This window comes from Xenopus laevis, chromosome 7S (genome assembly GCF_017654675.1).
Source record: "Xenopus laevis strain J_2021 chromosome 7S, Xenopus_laevis_v10.1, whole genome shotgun sequence".
NCBI lineage: Eukaryota > Metazoa > Chordata > Amphibia > Anura > Pipidae > Xenopus > Xenopus laevis.
Window position 1 is genome coordinate 4,755,127 of NC_054384.1, and position 19,509 is coordinate 4,774,635.

The 19,509-nt window shown below is 44.0% G+C and overlaps 1 protein-coding gene across 4 annotated transcripts; it reads left to right on the plus strand.

Annotated features, from left to right (window-relative positions):
* The first annotated feature begins 24 nt into the window (after nucleotides 1–24).
* mlf2.S (myeloid leukemia factor 2 S homeolog) lies at nucleotides 25–15,133 on the plus strand. Of its 4 annotated transcripts, none has more exons than XM_018227000.2 (9): nucleotides 25–166; nucleotides 2,000–2,096; nucleotides 2,169–2,301; nucleotides 6,358–6,396; nucleotides 9,328–9,381; nucleotides 10,527–10,658; nucleotides 11,797–11,956; nucleotides 13,372–13,536; nucleotides 14,256–15,128. In XM_018227000.2, the coding sequence occupies exons 2-8, from the start codon at nucleotides 2,044–2,046 to the stop codon at nucleotides 13,530–13,532; spliced, it is 732 nt and encodes a 243-aa protein (XP_018082489.1). In that variant the 5' UTR covers nucleotides 25–166; nucleotides 2,000–2,043; the 3' UTR covers nucleotides 13,533–13,536; nucleotides 14,256–15,128.
* The last annotated feature ends 4,376 nt before the right edge of the window (nucleotides 15,134–19,509 follow it).

Genomic DNA, 19,509 nt, shown 5'->3' on the forward strand with positions numbered 1-19,509 from the left:
TTCCGCTATTGGGATTAAAACATTCCACGTAAGGATGACGTTATGCGTCACGTGCGAGAAACGTCGCGAGAGGACGTCGCGTCGCGGAACTAGCCGCAGCCGTCGCAATTGTTGTTCTTTATTGTGTCCGTAACTGAAGGGGGTAGCTCTGCGCAGCTCAACAGATGTAGGTGCTCGGGGCCCTAGAGGAGATTGTGCTCTGATATACCGCGTGTGTGTGCGGCTGGGGAGAGACGATGTTGTGCGCAAAGATTTGTGAGACAGCGGGGGGCTCTCTCTGTGTGTGTGTGTGTGTGTGTGTGTGTGTGTGTGTCTGTGTATATAGAGACAGCAGGATGTCGTGTGTGTAGAGACAGAATGATGTGTGTGTGTAGAGACAGCAGGGTGTCGTGTGTGTAGAGACAGAATGATGTGTGTGTGTGTAGAGACAGAATGATGTGTGTGTGTAGAGACAGCAGGGTGTCGTGTGTGTAGAGACAGCAGAATGATGTGTGTGTGTTTATAGAGACAGCAGAATGATGTGTGTGTGTTTATATAGACAGCAGGATGATGTGTGTGTAGAGACAGCCAAATGATGTGTGTGTGTAGAGAAGGCCGAATGATGTGTGTGTGTGTAGAGACAGCAGAATGACGTGTGTGTGTAGAGACAGCCGAATAATGTGTGTGTGTGTAGAGACAGCAGGATGACGTTTGTGTAGAGACAGCAGGATGATGTGTGTGTAGAGACAGCAGGGTGACGTTTGTGTAGAGACAGCAGGATGATGTGTGTGTAGAGACAGCAGGATGATGTGTGTGTAGAGACAGCAGAATGACGTGTGTGTGTAGAGACAGCCGAATAATGTGTGTGTGTGTGTAGAGACAGCCGTATGACGTGTGTGTGTGTAGAGACAGCCGAATAAAGTGTGTGTATATAGAGACAGCCGAATGATGTGTGTGTATAGAGACAGCAGAATGATGTGTGTGTATAGAGACAGCCGAATGATGTGTGTGTGTTTATAGAGACAGCAGAATGATGTGTGTGTGTTTATATAGACAGCAGGATGATGTGTGTGTAGAGAAGGCCGAATGATGTGTGTGTGTGTAGAGACAGCAGAATGACGTGTGTGTGTAGAGACAGCCGAATAATGTGTGTGTGTGTGTAGAGACAGCAGGATGACGTTTGTGTAGAGACAGCAGGATGATGTGTGTGTAGAGACAGCAGGGTGACGTTTGTGTAGAGACAGCAGGATGATGTGTGTGTAGAGACAGCAGGATGATGTGTGTGTAGAGACAGCAGGATGATGTGTGTGTAGAGACAGCAGAATGACGTGTGTGTGTAGAGACAGCAGAATGACGTGTGTGTGTAGAGACAGCCGAATAATGTGTGTGTGTGTGTAGAGACAGCCGTATGACGTGTGTGTGTGTAGAGACAGCCGAATAAAGTGTGTGTATATAGAGACAGCCGAATGATGTGTGTGTATAGAGACAGCAGAATGATGTGTGTGTATAGAGACAGCAGAATGATGTGTGTGTGTGTGTAGAAACTGAATCCACTATTTTGGATTTGGCCGAACCCCCGAATCCTTTGCGAGTGATTCGGTGGAATACCGATTCTGACCCCTAATTTGCATATCTAAATTAGGGGTGGGAAGGGGGAAAACATTTTTTACTTCCTTGTTTTGTGACAAAAAGTTATGCAGTTTCCATCCCACCCCTAATTTGCATATGCAAATTAGGATTCGGTTCGGCCAGCCAGAAGGATTCGGCCGAATCCTGCTGAAAAAGGCTGAATCCTGGCCAAATCCCGAACCGAATCCTGGATTCGGTGCATCCCTAGTAGAGACAGCAGAATGATGATGTGTGTGTTTGTAGAGACAGCGGATGATGTGTGTGTGTGATGAGACTGTGTGTATTTGAGGGTATGAGTGTTAAATTGAAGCAGATGTGGGTGGGGGGTGTATTGGGAGATATAACAAACATTGTATTACAGTTACAATTGTGTTTTTATTTATCTGTTCAGCCAATAGAGAAGACTTTTCGAGTGACAGAGGAGTGACGGGCGACATGTTTCACTTCATGAGAGACACTGAACCTCAAGACCCGGCCATGTACCTCATGTGAGTTATTTATTATATGTGATGTGTCTTGTGCCAGTGGCACCACATTCTCACACTCTAACTCTTTTATAGGGACCCGTTTGCTCTGCATCGCCAGCACATGCGGCACATGTTCTCTGGGGACTATGGGATGTCTCCATATCTGAGCTTAACCGACGGAAGTGTCCGGGGGCTCCCACGTCCTGCCCCCTCTCGCTCAATACAGGTGACAATTTGCATCTTCTTCATGTCTGACATATAGATTTTGTATATACTGTAAATATATATATATATTGCTTCTAGTGTGGAAAATCTCTAGACATGTGGGTTAATGTCATCTCATCTCTGGAGGCAGGACAGAAGAATAAGTCTTGACTCCTCCCCTAGAATGTAAGCTCTAGCTCCACCTCCCATTGCCAGTTCTTTGTCCTGCCTCGGAGCTGAAGGACAGAAAAGTTTCTTATTTATTTTTCTTGGGTTTTTGAAATTTACTTTTAAGGATGGGGACATACTGAGCTGTCTCCCAACATTTGGTGTTATTCCCTCCTTGCTAGCATCTTGCAGTAAGTGGAATCACCTGAAACCCGTCAGCCCTAGATGCTGCACAAAGGAACGGAAGACTTCCAGACCTTTCTCTCAAAGGCCAGTAATTCCCTCCTTGCTTGGATCACAGCAAGCGGATTCAGTGCACAACATTCTGTTTGTAGGCCCAATACCAATCAGCAGTATTTGTTATTTGGAGTAAAAGGTATGCTGAGCTACCTAATTATTACTAGGGATGCATCGAATCCAGGATTTGGAACGGGATTTGGCAAGGATTCGTCCTTTTTCAGCAGGATCCGGCCGAATCCTTCTGCCTGGCCGAACTGAATTTGAATCCTAATTTGCATATGCAAATTAGGGACAGGGAGGGTAATCATGTGAGTTTTTTCACAAAACACCCCTTCCCACCCCTAATTTGCATATGCAAATTAGGATTTGGTTCGGTATTCGGCCGAATCTTTCACAAAGGATTCCAGGGGTTCTGCCAAATTCAAAATAGTGGATTCGGTGCATACCTATTTATTACTCTTATGGCCAACACATTCAGTGTAACTGGATACGGTGAGGGTAAAAAGAACTACAGTTTGTTACTGTCCTTTCACTACTTTTAAGGGTGACCGGTATTGTACTTGGGTTTTGGTGCCCTTTTTCACGTGCGCAACCAACTTTGATGCGGGTGTCAAATCGTCAAGACATCATTGCGCGCGCGTCGTTCATCTGACGTCAAACACCGCACAGACTTCTCAACGGTGACACACACACACACTTTTGCAGAGGCGCACAGAGCATTCTACACTCTGCACCAAAGCACAGGAGCCTCATAACACGGCCCTGCAGCTCCAAGTGAGTTTACCATTGCCCCTGTATTAGCAGAACTATGGAGAGATCAGATTTCCTTAGTGAGCTAAGGGAGGATATTCAGACTGCAAAATCCGCAAAGAAACCCTCTAGCAAGGGGAGGTGGAGCCAGACCTTATATACTAGGGGTGGGGCCAAGAGACTTCTGTCCTTCCTCCAGAGATGAGATCACATAAACCCACACGTTTGCACTGACAGTTCAGACCTACTAGAAAAGGTATTTCTAGTAAGTATAAAATCCCTTTATATTGTTTCTAGTAAGTAACATCTCTAGGTCACTGCCAGTCACAAGCTACTGATGAATTGTTCTGTAGCTGCTGAACTGTGACCTCTGCAAACAATCTTTTTCTTTGTGCAGCAGAACAGTTGACTGGGTACAGAACAGCTTACTGGGTGCAGAACAGCTTACTGGGTGCAGAACAGCTTACTGGGTGCAGAACAGCTTACTGGGTGCAGAACAGCTTACTGGGTGCAGGACAGCTTACTGGGTGCAGGACAGCTTACTGGGTGCAGGACAGCTTACTGGGTGCAGGACAGCTTACTGGGTGCAGGACAGCTTACTGGGTGCAGGACAGCTTACTGGGTGCAGGACAGCTTACTGGGTGCAGGACAGCTTACTGGGTGCAGGACAGCTTACTGGGTGCAGGACAGCTTACTGGGTGCAGGACAGCTTACTGGGTGCAGGACAGCTTACTGGGTGCAGGACAGCTTACTGGGTGCAGGACAGCTTACTGGGTGCAGGACAGCTTACTGGGTGCAGGACAGCTTACTGGGTGCAGGACAGCTTACTGGGTGCAAGACAGCTTACTGGGTGCAGGACAGCTTACTGGGTGCAGGACAGCTTACTGGGTGCAGAACAGCTTACTGAGTGCAGAACAGAACAACTTACTGGGTGCAGCTAACTGGATGCAGAACAGCTTACTGGGTACAGAACAGTTAACTGGGTACAGAACAGATTACTGGATACAGAACATCTTACTGGGTGCAGAACAGCTTACTGGGTGCAGAACAGCTTACTGGATACAGAACAGCTTACTAGGTACAGAACAGCTTACTGAGTGCAGAACAGAACAACTTACTGGGTGCAGCTAACTGGATACAGAACAGCTTACTGGGTACAGAACAGCTTACTGAGTGCAGAACAGAACAACTTACTGGGTGCAGCTAACTGGATACAGAACAGCTTACTGGGTACAGAACAGCTTACTGAGTGCAGAACAGAACAACTTACTGGGTGCAGCTAACTGGATACAGAACAGCTTACTGGGTACAGAACAGTTAACTGGGTGCAGAACAGAACAGCTTACTGGGTGCAGAACAGAACAGCTTACTGGGTGCAGAACAGCTTACTGGGTGCAGAACAGCTTACTGGGTGCAGAACAGCTTACTGGGTGCAAAACAGAACAGCTTACTAGTTGCAGAACAGCTTACTGGGTGCAGAACAGCTTACTGGGTGCAGAACAGCTTACTGGGTGCAGAACAGCTTACTGGGTGCAGAACAGCTTACTGGGTGCAGAACAGCTTACTGGGTGCAGAACAGCTTACTGGGTGCAGAACAGCTTACTGGGTGCAGAACCGTTAACTGGGTGCAAAACAGAACAGTTTACTGGATACAGAACAGCTTACTGGGTGCAGAACAGAAAAACTTACTGGGTGCAGAACAGCAAATACCAAACAGCTGCTATTGTGGCCAGTCCAATATCTCTTGAGACAATTGCTTTACATTTTGTATTTGCAGTTTTTGCCTTTTTATTTTCATTTCCCCTGAGGAAGACCATGCTTTGGTCGAAACACGTTGGGCTAATATTAGTTTTGTTATGATTTTTGGAACTATTTCGACGAAATAAAACTTTAATTTTGAGAGAGTGGGTGCTATCCTTTCTTTGATGTTTGACAGCTGGAAAGAGACAGAAGAAAAGGGTAAATCATTAAAAAAAACATACTAAAATTTAACTTAAAGGTAAACCACCCCATTAATGGCTCTTATACACAAGCGGCTGTTTCCTTGCAGTAGAACACAGGAATACTCCACCACCTTTAAATTTTATTTCACCAACACCAAAACCTTAGGAACAAAGAAAATGTTAATTGAGATGTTTGGAGCTACTTTTCTTTGTCAGGTGATAGCCCGTGGGCTCCTGTTTGCAATTGAGTGGGTGCAAATGAAGCTCCCTGACGCTACATGGAAGGGGACGGCTATAAAAAGATTGCAAAATATGTCCAGATCCTAATTTCCTCACTCTGTCATGTAGATAGTGGAGTTAAGGCAAGATCTGTAGTAGCACCACAAAGACCAAATTTCAATGACTAAATACGATGTATTTGAGATACCTCCAAATATGCCAGGCCCTTCAATCTCATCACATAGTCCTGACCCCCACCTGAGTGGATGAAATGATCTTCACTCCTCACCTCGCCCAGAACCCCTTTTGGACAAACTGTATATAAAATGGCTTGCAAAGTGTCATATACAGGTTTTGGTCTAAGGTAGCAACCCCTAGCTCTGAGTAGCCCAATGGACCCCCATATTTTGCTCAATCGAGTGTCAGAAACAGCCCCTACAAACACCAAACATACTCTTATTTCTATGCTATGATCTGCTGTTTTATTACAGAGAAAAAGGAAATCATTTTGGGCATTCTGGATAACAGGTCCCACACTTTTATTTAGTGATTCCTGCAGTAGCTCTGCACTGCTCTCTACTTGCTAAATGAGCTAAATATGGAACTTGGCCATGGCCTTTTGCATGTAACTGTACTGTGAGTCTGGCACAATTATGTTGTGTGGCTTTGTGCTCTCTCTCTCTTTGTTGTACCGGATCTACTTTCTCATGATGATTTTCTCTCTTTCTATGTACCTGAATTTGGAAACGTGGCTTTAGCAGCAAGGAGCCGTGACCCCTTATGGCATGATGGGAATGGTGAGTGTGCATGGTGTAGCTGTAGCAAGAGGGTGTAACTGTAGCTATTATGTTACACATCCAGTCACTCCAGCCATTATACATTACATTTTTGGCTAACTAACAATATTAGAAACGTGTTTTATTTTTATCTATTTACCCAGTTTTTATTTTACACTGAACTGTTCCTTTAAGGCACTGATCCCCAACCAGTAGCTCGTGAGTAACATGTTGCCCTCCAGCCCCTTGGATGTTGCTCTCAGTGGCCTCAAGGCAGGTGCTTATTTTTGAATTCCCGACTTGGAGGCAAGTTTTGGTTGTATAAAAGCCAAGTATAGTGCCAAGTAGTGCCTCCTGTAGGCTGCCAGTCCACATAGGGGCTACCAAATAGCCAATTACAGCCCTTATTTGGCACCCCAAGGTACTTTTTCATGCTTGTGTTTTGCTCCCCAACTCTTAATACATTTGAATGTGGCTCACGGGTTAAAAAGGTTGGTGACCCCTGCTTTAAGGGGTAAGGTTCTGTGCCTTGGGCACTTACTGTAATGAATTTCAGTTCATGCCTCAGAAGTAAGGGTGTTCTGTACCTAGAAGTAGCTGGTTTTATTGTGGTTTATTATAGATCAGACAAATATGGACTTCAAAAAAGAAAACACTTAAAAGAGATGTTTAGATATTTTTTTAATGTGGTGGCTTCTTTGCTCTTGCACCAGTTCTGAGTATGTAGGTCAGGCGGAGAGATATATGGTGTAATATGGGACGTGTGAGTCATTAGCTCTATAGCAATAGGCATTGGGTGGGACAGAGAGGCTCCGGCATCATCACTTTGTTTCATAGATGTGGGAAATGGATATTTTATGTGGTACGGAATGTTTGAGTGTGCGTTGTGAGGTTTGTTTCAGGCCAGGGAATTGTATTGTGGGGGTGAGTCAAAGTCATCTAGTTGTCTTTCATACCCTCTTCTTGTACAGGGGCCCGTATAGCTTGGGAGTATCAGCACCTAAATACAGGGCCTTAGCATGGGGCAGGGTACAAATTGCCATCTGTTTTGCACTTTATACCCTGCCTGCAATTAGCACTATGAATACAGGCCACTGTAAATACAGGCCACTATGAACACATACCACTATGAATACAGGCCACTATGAATACAGGCCACTATGAATACAGGCCACTATGAATACAGGCCACTATGAATACAGGCCACTGTAAATACAGGCCACTAGGAATACAGGCCACTAGGAATACAGGCCACTAGGAATACAGGCCACTAGGAATACAGGGTGCTAGGAATACAGGCTTTATAAATACAGGCCACTAGGAATACAGGGCGCTAGGAATACAGGGCGCTAGGAATACAGGGCTTCCTACTCCTCGCTGCACTGTGTTTATGAGTGGGGTACTCCCCTAAACTTGATGCAGGGGGTCCCTGTGCAAGGCTGCATTCCAGACACACTGATTTGCTTTGCACCTTCTGTAGGAATAGAAAGGGGGGAATTTACAAAAGTGATGGTAAACTGGAGTAAAATACTTTCTCCGTATCCACACACAGAAATCCGCCTAAATTCCAACTCAACCGCCACTTTTAATTTTTTATTGAAAGAAAGACAGTTTTACTGACACTTTTATGAATTTGTCTTTCAAACGACACAAAAATTGTGCAAAAACAACATTTTAAAGGGACCCGTCACCCAGACATAAAAATCTCTATAATAAAAAATCTATAATAATAATCTATAATAAAAGTCCTTTTCAAATTAAACATGAAATCCAATTTCTTTTCTTTTATTAAAGCATTCATAGCTGTTGTAAACTCATTTAAAACTCTCAGCTGTCAATCAAAGATTGTCTGCCCCTCCTCTATGCATTAGACAATTACTTTCACTTTCCATTCAGCACTTCCTACATGTCACTGCTCTCCCCACATTCCCCCAGTTCTCTTCACCATTTAATTGTGTAGCCAGGACATGGGGATGGACATCAGGTCCCCCATTCTGATGCACAAACAAGTTTCTGAGATGATACAAGACTTGTCTTAATAATGGTGTCCACAAAATGGCTCCTGCCTGCTTGTTATAATTATGAATTCCCAGACTGAAGGAAACAAGATTAAAATAATTTATATAGTGTAATTAAAGTTCATTTTGCTTGAGTAATGTGATAAAATAGGATTTGGAATTATTTCTTAGGGTGACAGATCCCCTTTAAATGTCATTTTCTCCCGACATTTTAAAAATGGAGTAAAGCTCAGCATAACTCTTCCCCATGTGTCAGATCAATTCTAAAATAATTTGCTCTGCTTTGCTTCACCCAATCTTTATTTCACACTTCTTGTCTCATCACCACTTTTGTAAATTCCCCCCTAAAGCTCCATAGATTGGCCCTAAGGGCCGCCATGTTGCTATAGGATTAATAGATAAGGCCTATTGTGCCTACATAGGATTTTTGAAATAGACAGAGGCCAAAGAAGAGCAACGTTTATGGGAAGACAGGCCACGTTGTGATTGGTTACACTGAGCAAGAGCTCATTAGGGATAAGTAAGGCTTTTTTTTTATTTGAAAATCCCTAAAAAGACTCTAAACAGCACATTTATATTTGCTCTTTTCCTTACACACCCGCTCTAGGTTCCTTATTGATTTGCACATGGACGCTCACCCATTATTTGACCAATCAAAACTCCTGGTCTAGAGCAGTCATGAGTGAAATCACTGTACAAAACTGCCCTCATTCCATAACTAATGAAATCACGGCACATTTATTGAATACATTAGTATAGGTGTGACATATAGACTGGTGTACATGGATCCCATACCAGTGTGCAATGGATTTCCTTTGTTTCTGGAAGCTGATTTGCTTGGGCAGTGTCACATGTTGACTGTTATGTTGGAGGGGGGGGGGGTTGCAGTGGGTAAAGTTATCTGATGTTGATCTCTGCCTCTCTTTGTGACTAGGGGGGCGGATTTATGGACATGTTTGGGATGATGAACGATCTTGTGGGTAATATGGTGAGTATCTTTACCTGTTTTATTGATTTTAAAGGAGAAGGAAAGGCACCGAAGCAGTTTATTATAGGGGGCTCCTTTCCTAGCAGATGTATTAGATCTCACTCTATTAAATCACCAGACATCATGTCTCTCTACATGCAGAATTTGTGCAAAAGGCAGTTATTTTGTTAGATTGTGTTTGTACTGGAATCAGTTATTTGAGTGAGCTCTAATACATCTGCTAGGAAAGGAGCCCCCCTATAAGATATATTGGATCTAACTGGTAGTGAGGGACCCACTCACAATATACAGTACACATAGAATAGAAATGTCACAATATAAGGCTGATAAGTAATTAATACACATAATTACTACATGGCAGCACAGAAACCAGTGCAGTTAGCATCAGAATTTACTGAGCATGTGAGTGAGTGTCACAGACACTTTCCAAGATGGTGACCCCCTGTGACAAGTTTGAAGTCCTGGATCATTGCTGCTATTGACAAGCTCAAACTTTAGCCTCGTGCAATAAGTTCACTGTATAAAATAGGACATTTTTAGCCACATTCATGTTCAGGGTTTAGTTCTCCTTTAGGGTAAGGCCACACTAAGCGATAGCGCGGCGATTTGACTCGCCGCGACTATTCGCCGCGACTTTTAATCCTCAATCGCTGGCGAAACTTTGGCGCTGGCGTCTATGGGGAATCGCTGCGTAAAAACACACGCGGCGATCTTTTTTCTATTGTCGCTCGAAATCGCCTCGCTAGGCGATTTCGAGCGACAATAGAAAAAAGATCGCCGCGTGTGTTTTTACGCTGGCGATTTTGCGCGATTTCCCATAGACGCCAGCGCCAAAGTTTCGCCAGCGATTGAGGATTAAAAGTCGCGGCGAATAGTCACGGCGAGTCAAATCGCCGCGCTATCGCTTAGTGTGGCCTTACCCTTAAGCACCAGAGATTCATTCTACCTGCATTAAGGGATTATACGCTGTTACCACCTCTGTACAACAGTGTTGACAGTGTAAAGGAAAAATATATATTAAATAATCGTTAACTTTTGGCTTTATTTAATCCTTTCCTGTTATGTTTCTTCTGTTCTCTAATAATCTCTACTGCACCCGTCTGTCACCCGTCATCCTCTGATCTGCACCTCCTTTTGTTTCACAGGAGCAAATGACATCTGGATCAAACTGCCAGACGTTCTCTTCTTCCACGGTTATCTCATACTCCAATATGGCAGGGGGCAGCACCCCTAAAGTATATCAGGAGGTCTCACAGACTCGCATGGCACCTGGGGGGGTAAGTAGACCACACAACAATGTGTTTTTTTGTATATCGTCTTAGAATTTCCTTCTAAAATGAGCCCCTCTGCTGGGGTAGGATTTACTGGTCTGTAATTTCATGATGGTGATTGGTGACCGAAGTCCATCAAGTTCAGCCCCTAGTGTCCATACTGTATATACACCTACCTATACCGACCTATCTACACTCACATGTGTAAATTATATCTACCAATATCTATACTAATTGTAGATTTTAGTTTCACAATAGTGTTTCTTATTGAAAAAATAACCCAAGATCCATGAATAGAATCTGCCATCACATGACCCAGCAGGGAATTCCCAAACCTCACAGTTAAGAACCACCTACTGTTGCTTCAAATGAAGGTCCTGTTGATCGAGTCTAATGGGGTGACCTCTGGTGCGGCGATCTTGTAGGTTTACAGATTAATCGTTTTATGACTGCAGGGGTCAGTGACCCCCTTTGAATGCTGAACGAGGCAGAAGAGGAAGGCCAATTAGAAAAACTATATAAAAAAAATGAAGACTAATCTAAAAGCTGCCTAGAATAGGCAATTTTAATTACATACAACATCTTACCTTAAAGGGGTGGTTCATCTTAAAGGAGAAGGAAAGGCAAAAAGTAAGTAAGATTTATCAGACAGGTCTATATAAATACACCAGTAAACCCTCAAAGTAATGCTGAGTCCTCTGTCAAAAGAAACAGCACATTTCTTTCCTTCTATTGTGTACTCATGGGCTTCTGTATCAGACTTCCTGTTTTCAGCTTAAACCTCCAGGGCTAGGGCTTGAAACCAGTGCAATTAGCATCAGAATTGAATAATCAGCAAACCTGTAGCATCAGCTTATATTACAGCCAGGGAAGCTCATTTTCTGCTGGATAATTAGTGACGAGCCCTAAGCTTAGCTTCTCAACAGCCAATCAGAGCCCACTGAGCATGTGAGTGTCACAGACACTTTCCAAGATGGTGACCCCCTGTGACAAGTTTGAAGTCCTGGATCATTGCTGCTATTGACAAGCTCAAACTTTAGCCTCGTGCAATAAATTCACTATATAAAATATGGCATTTTTAGCCACATTCATTTTTAGGGTTTAGTTTAATGCATCGCTCTGCTTTTGTTTCCTTCTTATCCAGATTCGCGAGACACGGCGTGCAGCACGGGACTCGAACAGTGGCATGGAGCAAATGAGCATCGGCCATCACATCAGAGACCGATCCCACATTGTGCAGCGCTCACACAACCGACGCACAGGAGACCAAGAAGAGAGGCAAGAGTTCATCAACCTGGATGAAAGTGAGTATTTGCCTCTTGTTTGATCATGTTCATGTTGCACAGGCCCACTGTACTTGTAGAACTGTTGCGTGCCTCTTAGGTTGCCTTGATGGGCTTTAGTTGTCCTTTAATTTTGTATCTTTTACTTCACCAACTCCTTTGCAATCTATTATTATTTTTGTTCATTTCCTTTTAATTTTCCCTTTAAAGCAACAACCCCATGGTCATTAATAAACTTTCCTCTTACACATTTTGTTGTTCAACTTTAAAGGAGAAGGAAAGCTACGGAAGCAGTTTATTGCCAATAGATTAGCTGCAATAGTGCAAGCTAGAATGCTATATTTATTCTGTAGAATGTTTTACCGTACCTGAGTAAAAAGCTCTAGAAGCTCTCTGTTTGTTTAGGATAGCAGCTGCCATATTAGCTTGGTGTGACATCACTTCCTGTCTGAGCCTCTCTGCTCACTCTGAGCTCAGATTACAGTAGGAAGGGGAGGAGGGATAGAGGAGCAAACTGAGCATGCTCAAGCCCTGGAGGTTTAAGCTGAAAACAGGAAGTCTGATACAGAAGCCCATGAGTACACAATAGAAGGAAAGAAATATGATGTTTCTTTTGACAGAGCGCTCAGCATTACTTTGAGGGGTTACTGGTGTATTTATATAGACCTTTCTGATAAAGCTTACTTACTTTTAAAGCCTTTACTTCTCCTTTAAATTAACTGTTAGTATGACATAGAGAGGGATATTCTGAGACCATTTGATATTGGTTTTCATTTTTTATTATTTGTGGCTTTTAAGTTATTTGGCTTTTTATTCAGCAGCTCTCCAGTTTTTTTCAGCAGTTTGGTTGCTAGGGTCCAGATTCCCCTAGCAACCAGGCACTGATTTGAATAAGAGACTGGAATATGAATAGGAGAGGCCTGAATAGAAAGAGGAGTAATAAAAAGTAGCAATAACAATAAATGTGTAGCCTTACAGCACATTTGTTTTTTTAAATATGGTCATTTGAAAGCAGGAAAAAATCAGAAGAAGAAGGCAAATAACTCAAAAACTATAAATAAAAAAAAAAAGCAATATGAAAACCAATTGAAAATTGCTTAGAATTAGCCATTCTATAACATACTAAAAGGTGAACCACTCCTTTAATATTACCCCCATCTCTCTGTGTTCTCGAAGTAGAAATAATTATCATCCCTTTAAAAAGGAAAACCCTATACAGAGATCCAGCGCTAAGCCTGGCACAGCATGTTACGAGCTGTGTAATAGAACATACCATAGACACCAACTTTCTAAGGTTTTTATGAATGGTACGTTCCAGCTGGGCTGTGCACTTCATATGGTCTATAGAGGAACCATAGTTCTGCTGCCCTTGTGTTCAAGTTCCTGAGCTCAAATGCAAATCTCGCTGGCTCGCTCACTTCTTCCTGGCCTCTCAGATGATGCTGCTGGTTTTGATGAAGAATGGACCCGGCAGACGTCCCGTTACAGAGGACAGCGAGGAGTTGCTTACAGAAGACAGGGGGGTACAGAAGATCAGCTCGCTATACAGGGACCAGAAGATAACACTGCCAGGCCATCTCGTCGCTATGACTGGTGAAACGGTGTGTAAATACAGCTCCTGCTCAGTTTGCTTTGGTTCCCTCCCTTGCTCAGTCTGCTTTGCCTCCCTCCCCTGCTCAGTCTGCTTTGGTTCCCTCCCCTGCTCAGTTTGCTTTGGTTCCCTCCCCTGCTCAGTTTGCTTTGGTTCCCTCCCCTGCTCAGTCTGCTTTGGTTCCCTCCCCTGCTCAGTCTGCTTTGGTTCCCTCCCCTGCTCAGTTTGCTTTGGTTCCCTCCCCTGCTCAGTCTGCTTTGGTTCCCTCCCCTGCTCAGTTTGCTTTGGTTCCCTCCCCTGCTCAGTTTGCTTTGGTTCCCTCCCCTGCTCAGTCTGCTTTGGTTCCCTCCCCTGCTCAGTTTGCTTTGGTTCCCTCCCCTGCTCAGTCTGCTTTGCCACCCTCCCGCCCCTGCTCAGTCTGCTTTGGTTCCCTCCCCTGCTCAGTTTGCTTTGGTTCCCTCCCCTGCTCAGTCTGCTTTTCCACCCTCCCGCCCCTGCTCAGTCTGCTTTGGTTCCCTCCCCTGCTCAGTCTGCTTTGGTTCCCTCCCCTGCTCAGTCTGTTTGGCTCCCGTCCCCTGCTCAGTCTGTTTGGCTCCCGCCCCTGCTCAGTCTGTTTGGCTCCCGCCCCTGCTCAGTCTGGCTTGACTCTCTCCCAACTGTTCTTATTCTGACTGTATTATTAGTTTGGAAATGCTCAGTGTTCTCATGCACAACCTTTTACTTTTGCAGTTGGAGCTCTGCACATTTGAATTCAACAGATGGAGCAAGAAAAAAAAACTCAGAATGTTCTGAATATTCCCAAAGGAATAAATCCCTCCTTCCCCATGCCACTATTCCACCACACCTCACTCCTTCCCTTCCATACCTGCCCCCCTCCCCCCATTGTCCCCCAAACTACCTCCAATACTCATCTTTAACCCCCTCCTATTTTGCTTTTAATGCCACCCTTTGTTGGTTGGTCCCCCCTCACTGTCCTGATGCTTCCCCCCCACTTCTACCTCTTGTTCCCAGTCTTTCCAGTGACTTTCCATTCCAGCAGACTTGATATCATTTCCCAGCAGTGATGTTCTCTAAACACTAGGGGAGGTTCAGTAGTGAGGGGGCGTGACCAAGACATGGCGCTGTTTTTGTTTGTGGGGGGGAGGGGGCAGGAAATGACACTGATGCTGTGCAGGAAAGGGAGGAGTCAGTCTGAAACAATAGCAGAGTCTAATAGTGTAAGGAATGACACCTGGAGGGATCTCAAGTACTGGACAGATGTTCGACAGCCGGCGGAGAAGGGGTTAATCACAGGTGGAGAACTGCTCATTGCAAATGGGAGAAATCGGCTGAAGAAAGAAATATTCTGTGTGCGGAGCTAAAAGACGAGGACATAAATGCTCCGCACAGAGAGATGCTCTGCATTAATGGATGGATTAGAGAGAAGCTCTGCACTTGCTGGAAGAACAGCGGCATTTGAGTGTTTGGAGGGTGGGAGACTGGAGTCCTACATGTGATGCATAGGGATTGTAGTATAGTATAGGGGTTTTTGTTTCATTTTTTTGTTTTTTTGCAATGTTTATTATTAACTGTTCAGTTAAATTAATAAAGGAGAAGGTGTCACATTGTCTCTTGTGCATCTTTGTATAAATATCTGTGGTTTTACTTAAAGGGGACATAAACCCACCAGTATAACTACGTGAAATCGTTGCTCTCATAAGAACGTTTGCCATTTAAATCAGTTTTGATATGATGAAAGTAAAACAGGAGCTGCCCCCGCAGTTCTGTGCAGCCAATGACTGATGAGAGCAGCAGCTGAAGCATCTCCAGACGCTTCTCTGCTCAGTTCTATTGCTCCTGTCACACGGAGTGGTTGAACTGAGCAGAAAAGGCTCAAGAGATGCTTCCTGTTTAAGTAAATTAAGCTTTTTTTGCCATACTGTACAGCTCTTGCCCTGACAGAACAGCAGGGAGCGCTCTTGTTTCATATTTATGATATTAGAAGTGTAAAAGGGAATGACCGCACCCATAAAAAAATTAAAGAATACAAAGGAAACACTTCCATACCCTTTATCAGCTTATTTGGTCTTTTTTGGACTTCTGTTTCCGTCTCTTTGGGGCACTACTACTACTATTGTAGGGATGCACTGAATCCGCTATTTGGGATTTGGCACAATCGTTTGTGAAGGATTCAACGGATCCTAATTTGCATATGCAAATTAGGATCGGGAAAGGAAAACGTGGGAAAACATTTTTCACTTCCTTGTTTTGTGACGAAAACTCACGTGATTTCCCTCCCTGCCCCTAATTTGTATTTGTAAATTAGGATTTGGATTCAGTTTGGCCAGGCACAAGGATTCGGCCAAATCCTGTTGAAAAAGGCTGAATCCTGGATTCTGTGCATCCCCTATTCTATTGTAAAGGGGGAGCCTCTCCTGTGAAGCTATACCCTTGTAAAGGAGAACTAAAGCCTAACGAAAGAAGTAGGTAGGAATGTTGTACATGATGTTTTGTGCTTCTGTACCAGCCCAAGGCAACCACAGCCTTTTAGCAGTAAAGATCTGTGTCTCCAAAGATGCCCCAGTAGCTCCCCATATTCTTTTCTGCTGATTCACTGCACATGCTCTGTGCTGCTGTCACTTACTGAGCTTAGGGAGCCACTCACAATATACAGTACACATAGAATAGAAATGTCACAATATAAGGCTGATTAGTAATTAATACACATAATTACTACATGGCAGCACAGAAACCAGTGCAATTAGCATCAGAATTTAATAATCAGCAAACCTGTAGCATCATCTTATATTACAGCCAGGGAAGCTCATTTTCTGCTGGATAATTAGTGACGAGCCCTAAGCTTAGCTTCTCAACAGCCAATCAGAGCCCACTGAGCATGTGAGTGTCACAGACACTTTCCAAGATGGTGACCCCCTGTGACAAGTTTGAAGTCCTGGATCATTGCTGCTATTGACAAGCTCAAACTTTAGCCTCGTGCAATAAGTTCACTATATAAAATATGGTATTCTTACCCACATTCATTTTTAGGGTTTAGCGGTCTTGCACTTGTCTTTACAGGCAGGGTCAGACTGGGCTGGTGGGAGACTGGGTAAAAACCCGGTGAGCCCCACTGACCCAGACTCACATTCTCCTATGACCAACGTTGCCTCCTGATTGCACCCCCACCCCAGCCCTTATCACAGCAGCAACAGTCGCACAGGTACAAGCGGTAGCCAGAGGGACTTGTAGCTGGGGTGGGGGGACAGCGACAGATGGGGGGCCCCCGTTGGGCCTCCAGTCCAGGAGGTACTTGCTTGTACTAAGCCATTTCTTTCCTGGTGACCATGAAATGCAAATTTGTCATTTTTCCAATGAGCCCAAATATCCTATTTATTTGCCCCCTCCCGCCAGGTTTAAAGATGGCGGCCTCTTACCTACTGAAGAACAATAACAGGGAAAATCAATGAGCTGAGTAACAAGTTGTAATGGAATTTATTCATACCACTCTCATTCCTGTGCTAGACACTCACCAGACATCACAACATTTTCAGCTTGGTTGCCTTGCCAACAAGAAACTAAAATTAAGCAGCACCTTACGAGGTTTTTGCCAGAGAAACAAGTTTCTTAAGCTTTTATGTCCCACAGTTTATTAAACTTAACAGAAGTCACTCATGTGTAAAAGCGGAGATTCTCTGTACTTCTGGGCTGCTCTTTTCCCCATGGTCACGTATAAGGGCGGAGCCAGGATTTGGTCCATTCTGCTGATCTCAGTGGAGAGAGTAAAGCAGGTTATTAGGGCTTTGGCCACTAGAGGAAGTGTTTGCCCTTGAAAATGTTTTACACTGCTTTTCCTTGGGAAGCTCACGTTAACTTAGACACTCCTGTGTTTGGCCATGGGAAAGAGAACAGCCCAGACGCATGTCCTGAGATATAGGTTTTGTACAGGGGTAAAAACTGAATTAAAGCTTTATAGGAATAAATCTATGGTTCTTCATTCTTTCTTGTGGTTTAGGGTAATCCATGGTGTTACAAAGCTCAGTTCTCAGCCAACTCTATTATTCTGATAATCACAGAGATGAACATCCCTCAGCACCTTTGCTTGGCCAATGGATTGGTGTCGTCAATAATACGGATTCAGATGGACACGATGTGATTAGCAAATGCACAATGGGGGCTCCTACGGGCACAAACACAGTGATGAATGGAGACCCTGTAAATTGCATACCCTGGATTTGTTCTTTCAGCTGCAAACACAAGTGAGTCATCCATCAACTAGGCAGGCACCGTAGGTTCAGACTTCCCAGCCATGAGCATGATGGAAAGAAAAAACCATCATCTAAAGCTAAAGCCCATGGACTGATATGAGCCCTATGGCCAATAGGCAGAGAGCCCATGTTAGCCCAGGATTCGGTTCGGGATTCGGCCTTTTTCAGCAGGTTTCGGATTCAGCCGAATCCTTCAGCCCGGCCGAACCGAATCCTAATTTGCATATGCAAATTAAAGGGCGGGCAGGGAAATTGCGTGACTTTTTGTCACAAAACAAGGAATTGAACAGTTTTCCCCTTCCCACCCCTACTTTGCATATGCAAATTAGGATTCGTATTCAATTAGGTATTTGCCCGAATCTCTTGCGAAGGATTTCGGGGGTTCAGCCAAATCCAAAATAGTGGATTTGATGCATCCCTAGTTCCACATAATAATAGCTTGTTGCAAATAAAAACAGTGTGGGGTTCAATTAGTGAACAGGAAAAACAGGAGTCAATTCGGGCCCTTATTTAAGGAAGAAGCAAATGTTGTGCCGCTGGTTATAGTGAATTTCTCTCTGAAACTCTCACTCAAATGGCTCCTTCCACACATTGTTCAGAAGAACAGCCGACTTTGATTAAATAGTTGATTGGAGAGAGGAAAACATATAAAGAAGTGCAGAAAATGAGAGGCTGCTCAGTTAAAATGATCTCAAATCCATTAAAATGGCACCAAAAGCTGTGGAAGAAAACAGAAAATGACCATTGGAATGGATAGAAGAATATCCAAAATGGCAAAGACTCAGCCAATGATCAACTCTGGGAAGATGAGTAAAGAAGGAGTAAAGTTACCTGTGATTCTGTTATTAATTAGAAGTGACTATGTGAAGCCCCCGCAAAGTCCCAATGTTGAAAAAAAGGCATGTGCTGAAGAGCTTGCAATTTGCCAAAGAACACAGTGACTGGCCTAAAGAGAAATGGCTCAACATTTTGTGGACTGATGAAAGCAAATTGTTCTTTTTGGGTCTAGGGGCCACAGACAGTTTGTCAGACGCCCCCCAAACACAGAATTGAAGCCCCAGTAGAGAGTGAAGCACAAGCATCATGATATGGGGGTGTTTCTCATACTCTGGTGTTGGGACTATTTATCCCTTTATACCAGGGATCATGGATCCGTTTCAATCCAAATACTTGTCATGTTGCCTTATGCCCAAGAGCAAATGCCCTTGTAATGGGGGGGAAAACGAGCCCAAACTCACCAGTAACTGAGCGACATCTTGGTTCCACCCCAACAACATTGACATTATGGCCCCCCAATCCAATAGAGAAGTGACATGGGGTGTGAGGCAAAAGCAAGAAATGCATTAGGAATTGTGGAAGAGGTTGTTGGGAGTTGGTGGAGTCCATACAACACAGATGTGCAACACAAACACTGTTACACAACTCAATATTAGTTCCCTCATTCAAAGCAACACAAACATCTTTCACTTGATACAGTCACTGGGGCTCATTTATAAACACTGGGCAAATTTGCCCCTGGGCAGTAACCCATGGCAACCAATCAGTGATTAGCTTTTTTTCAGCCAGCTGCAGGTTGAGCACTGAAAGCAATCATCTGATTGGATGCCATGGGTTACTGCCCAGGTGCAAATTTGCCCGGTGTTTATAAATGACCCCCAATTGAGTTGGGAAAGAACAATGAGGGACTGATGCCTAATATTCCTTTTTCTTTACTTTCTCTAAAGGAATAACACTAATTC

What these genes read in the sequence shown, in the direction of transcription:
- mlf2.S (XM_018226998.2), top strand. An exon ending in CCCCCTCTCGCTCAATACAG is followed by an intron (nt 2,302 to 6,357) that starts GTGACAATTTGC and finishes ACGTGGCTTTAG; the next exon opens with CAGCAAGGAGCCGTGACCCC. An exon ending in CTTATGGCATGATGGGAATG is followed by an intron (nt 6,397 to 9,327) that starts GTGAGTGTGCAT and finishes CTTTGTGACTAG; the next exon opens with GGGGGCGGATTTATGGACAT.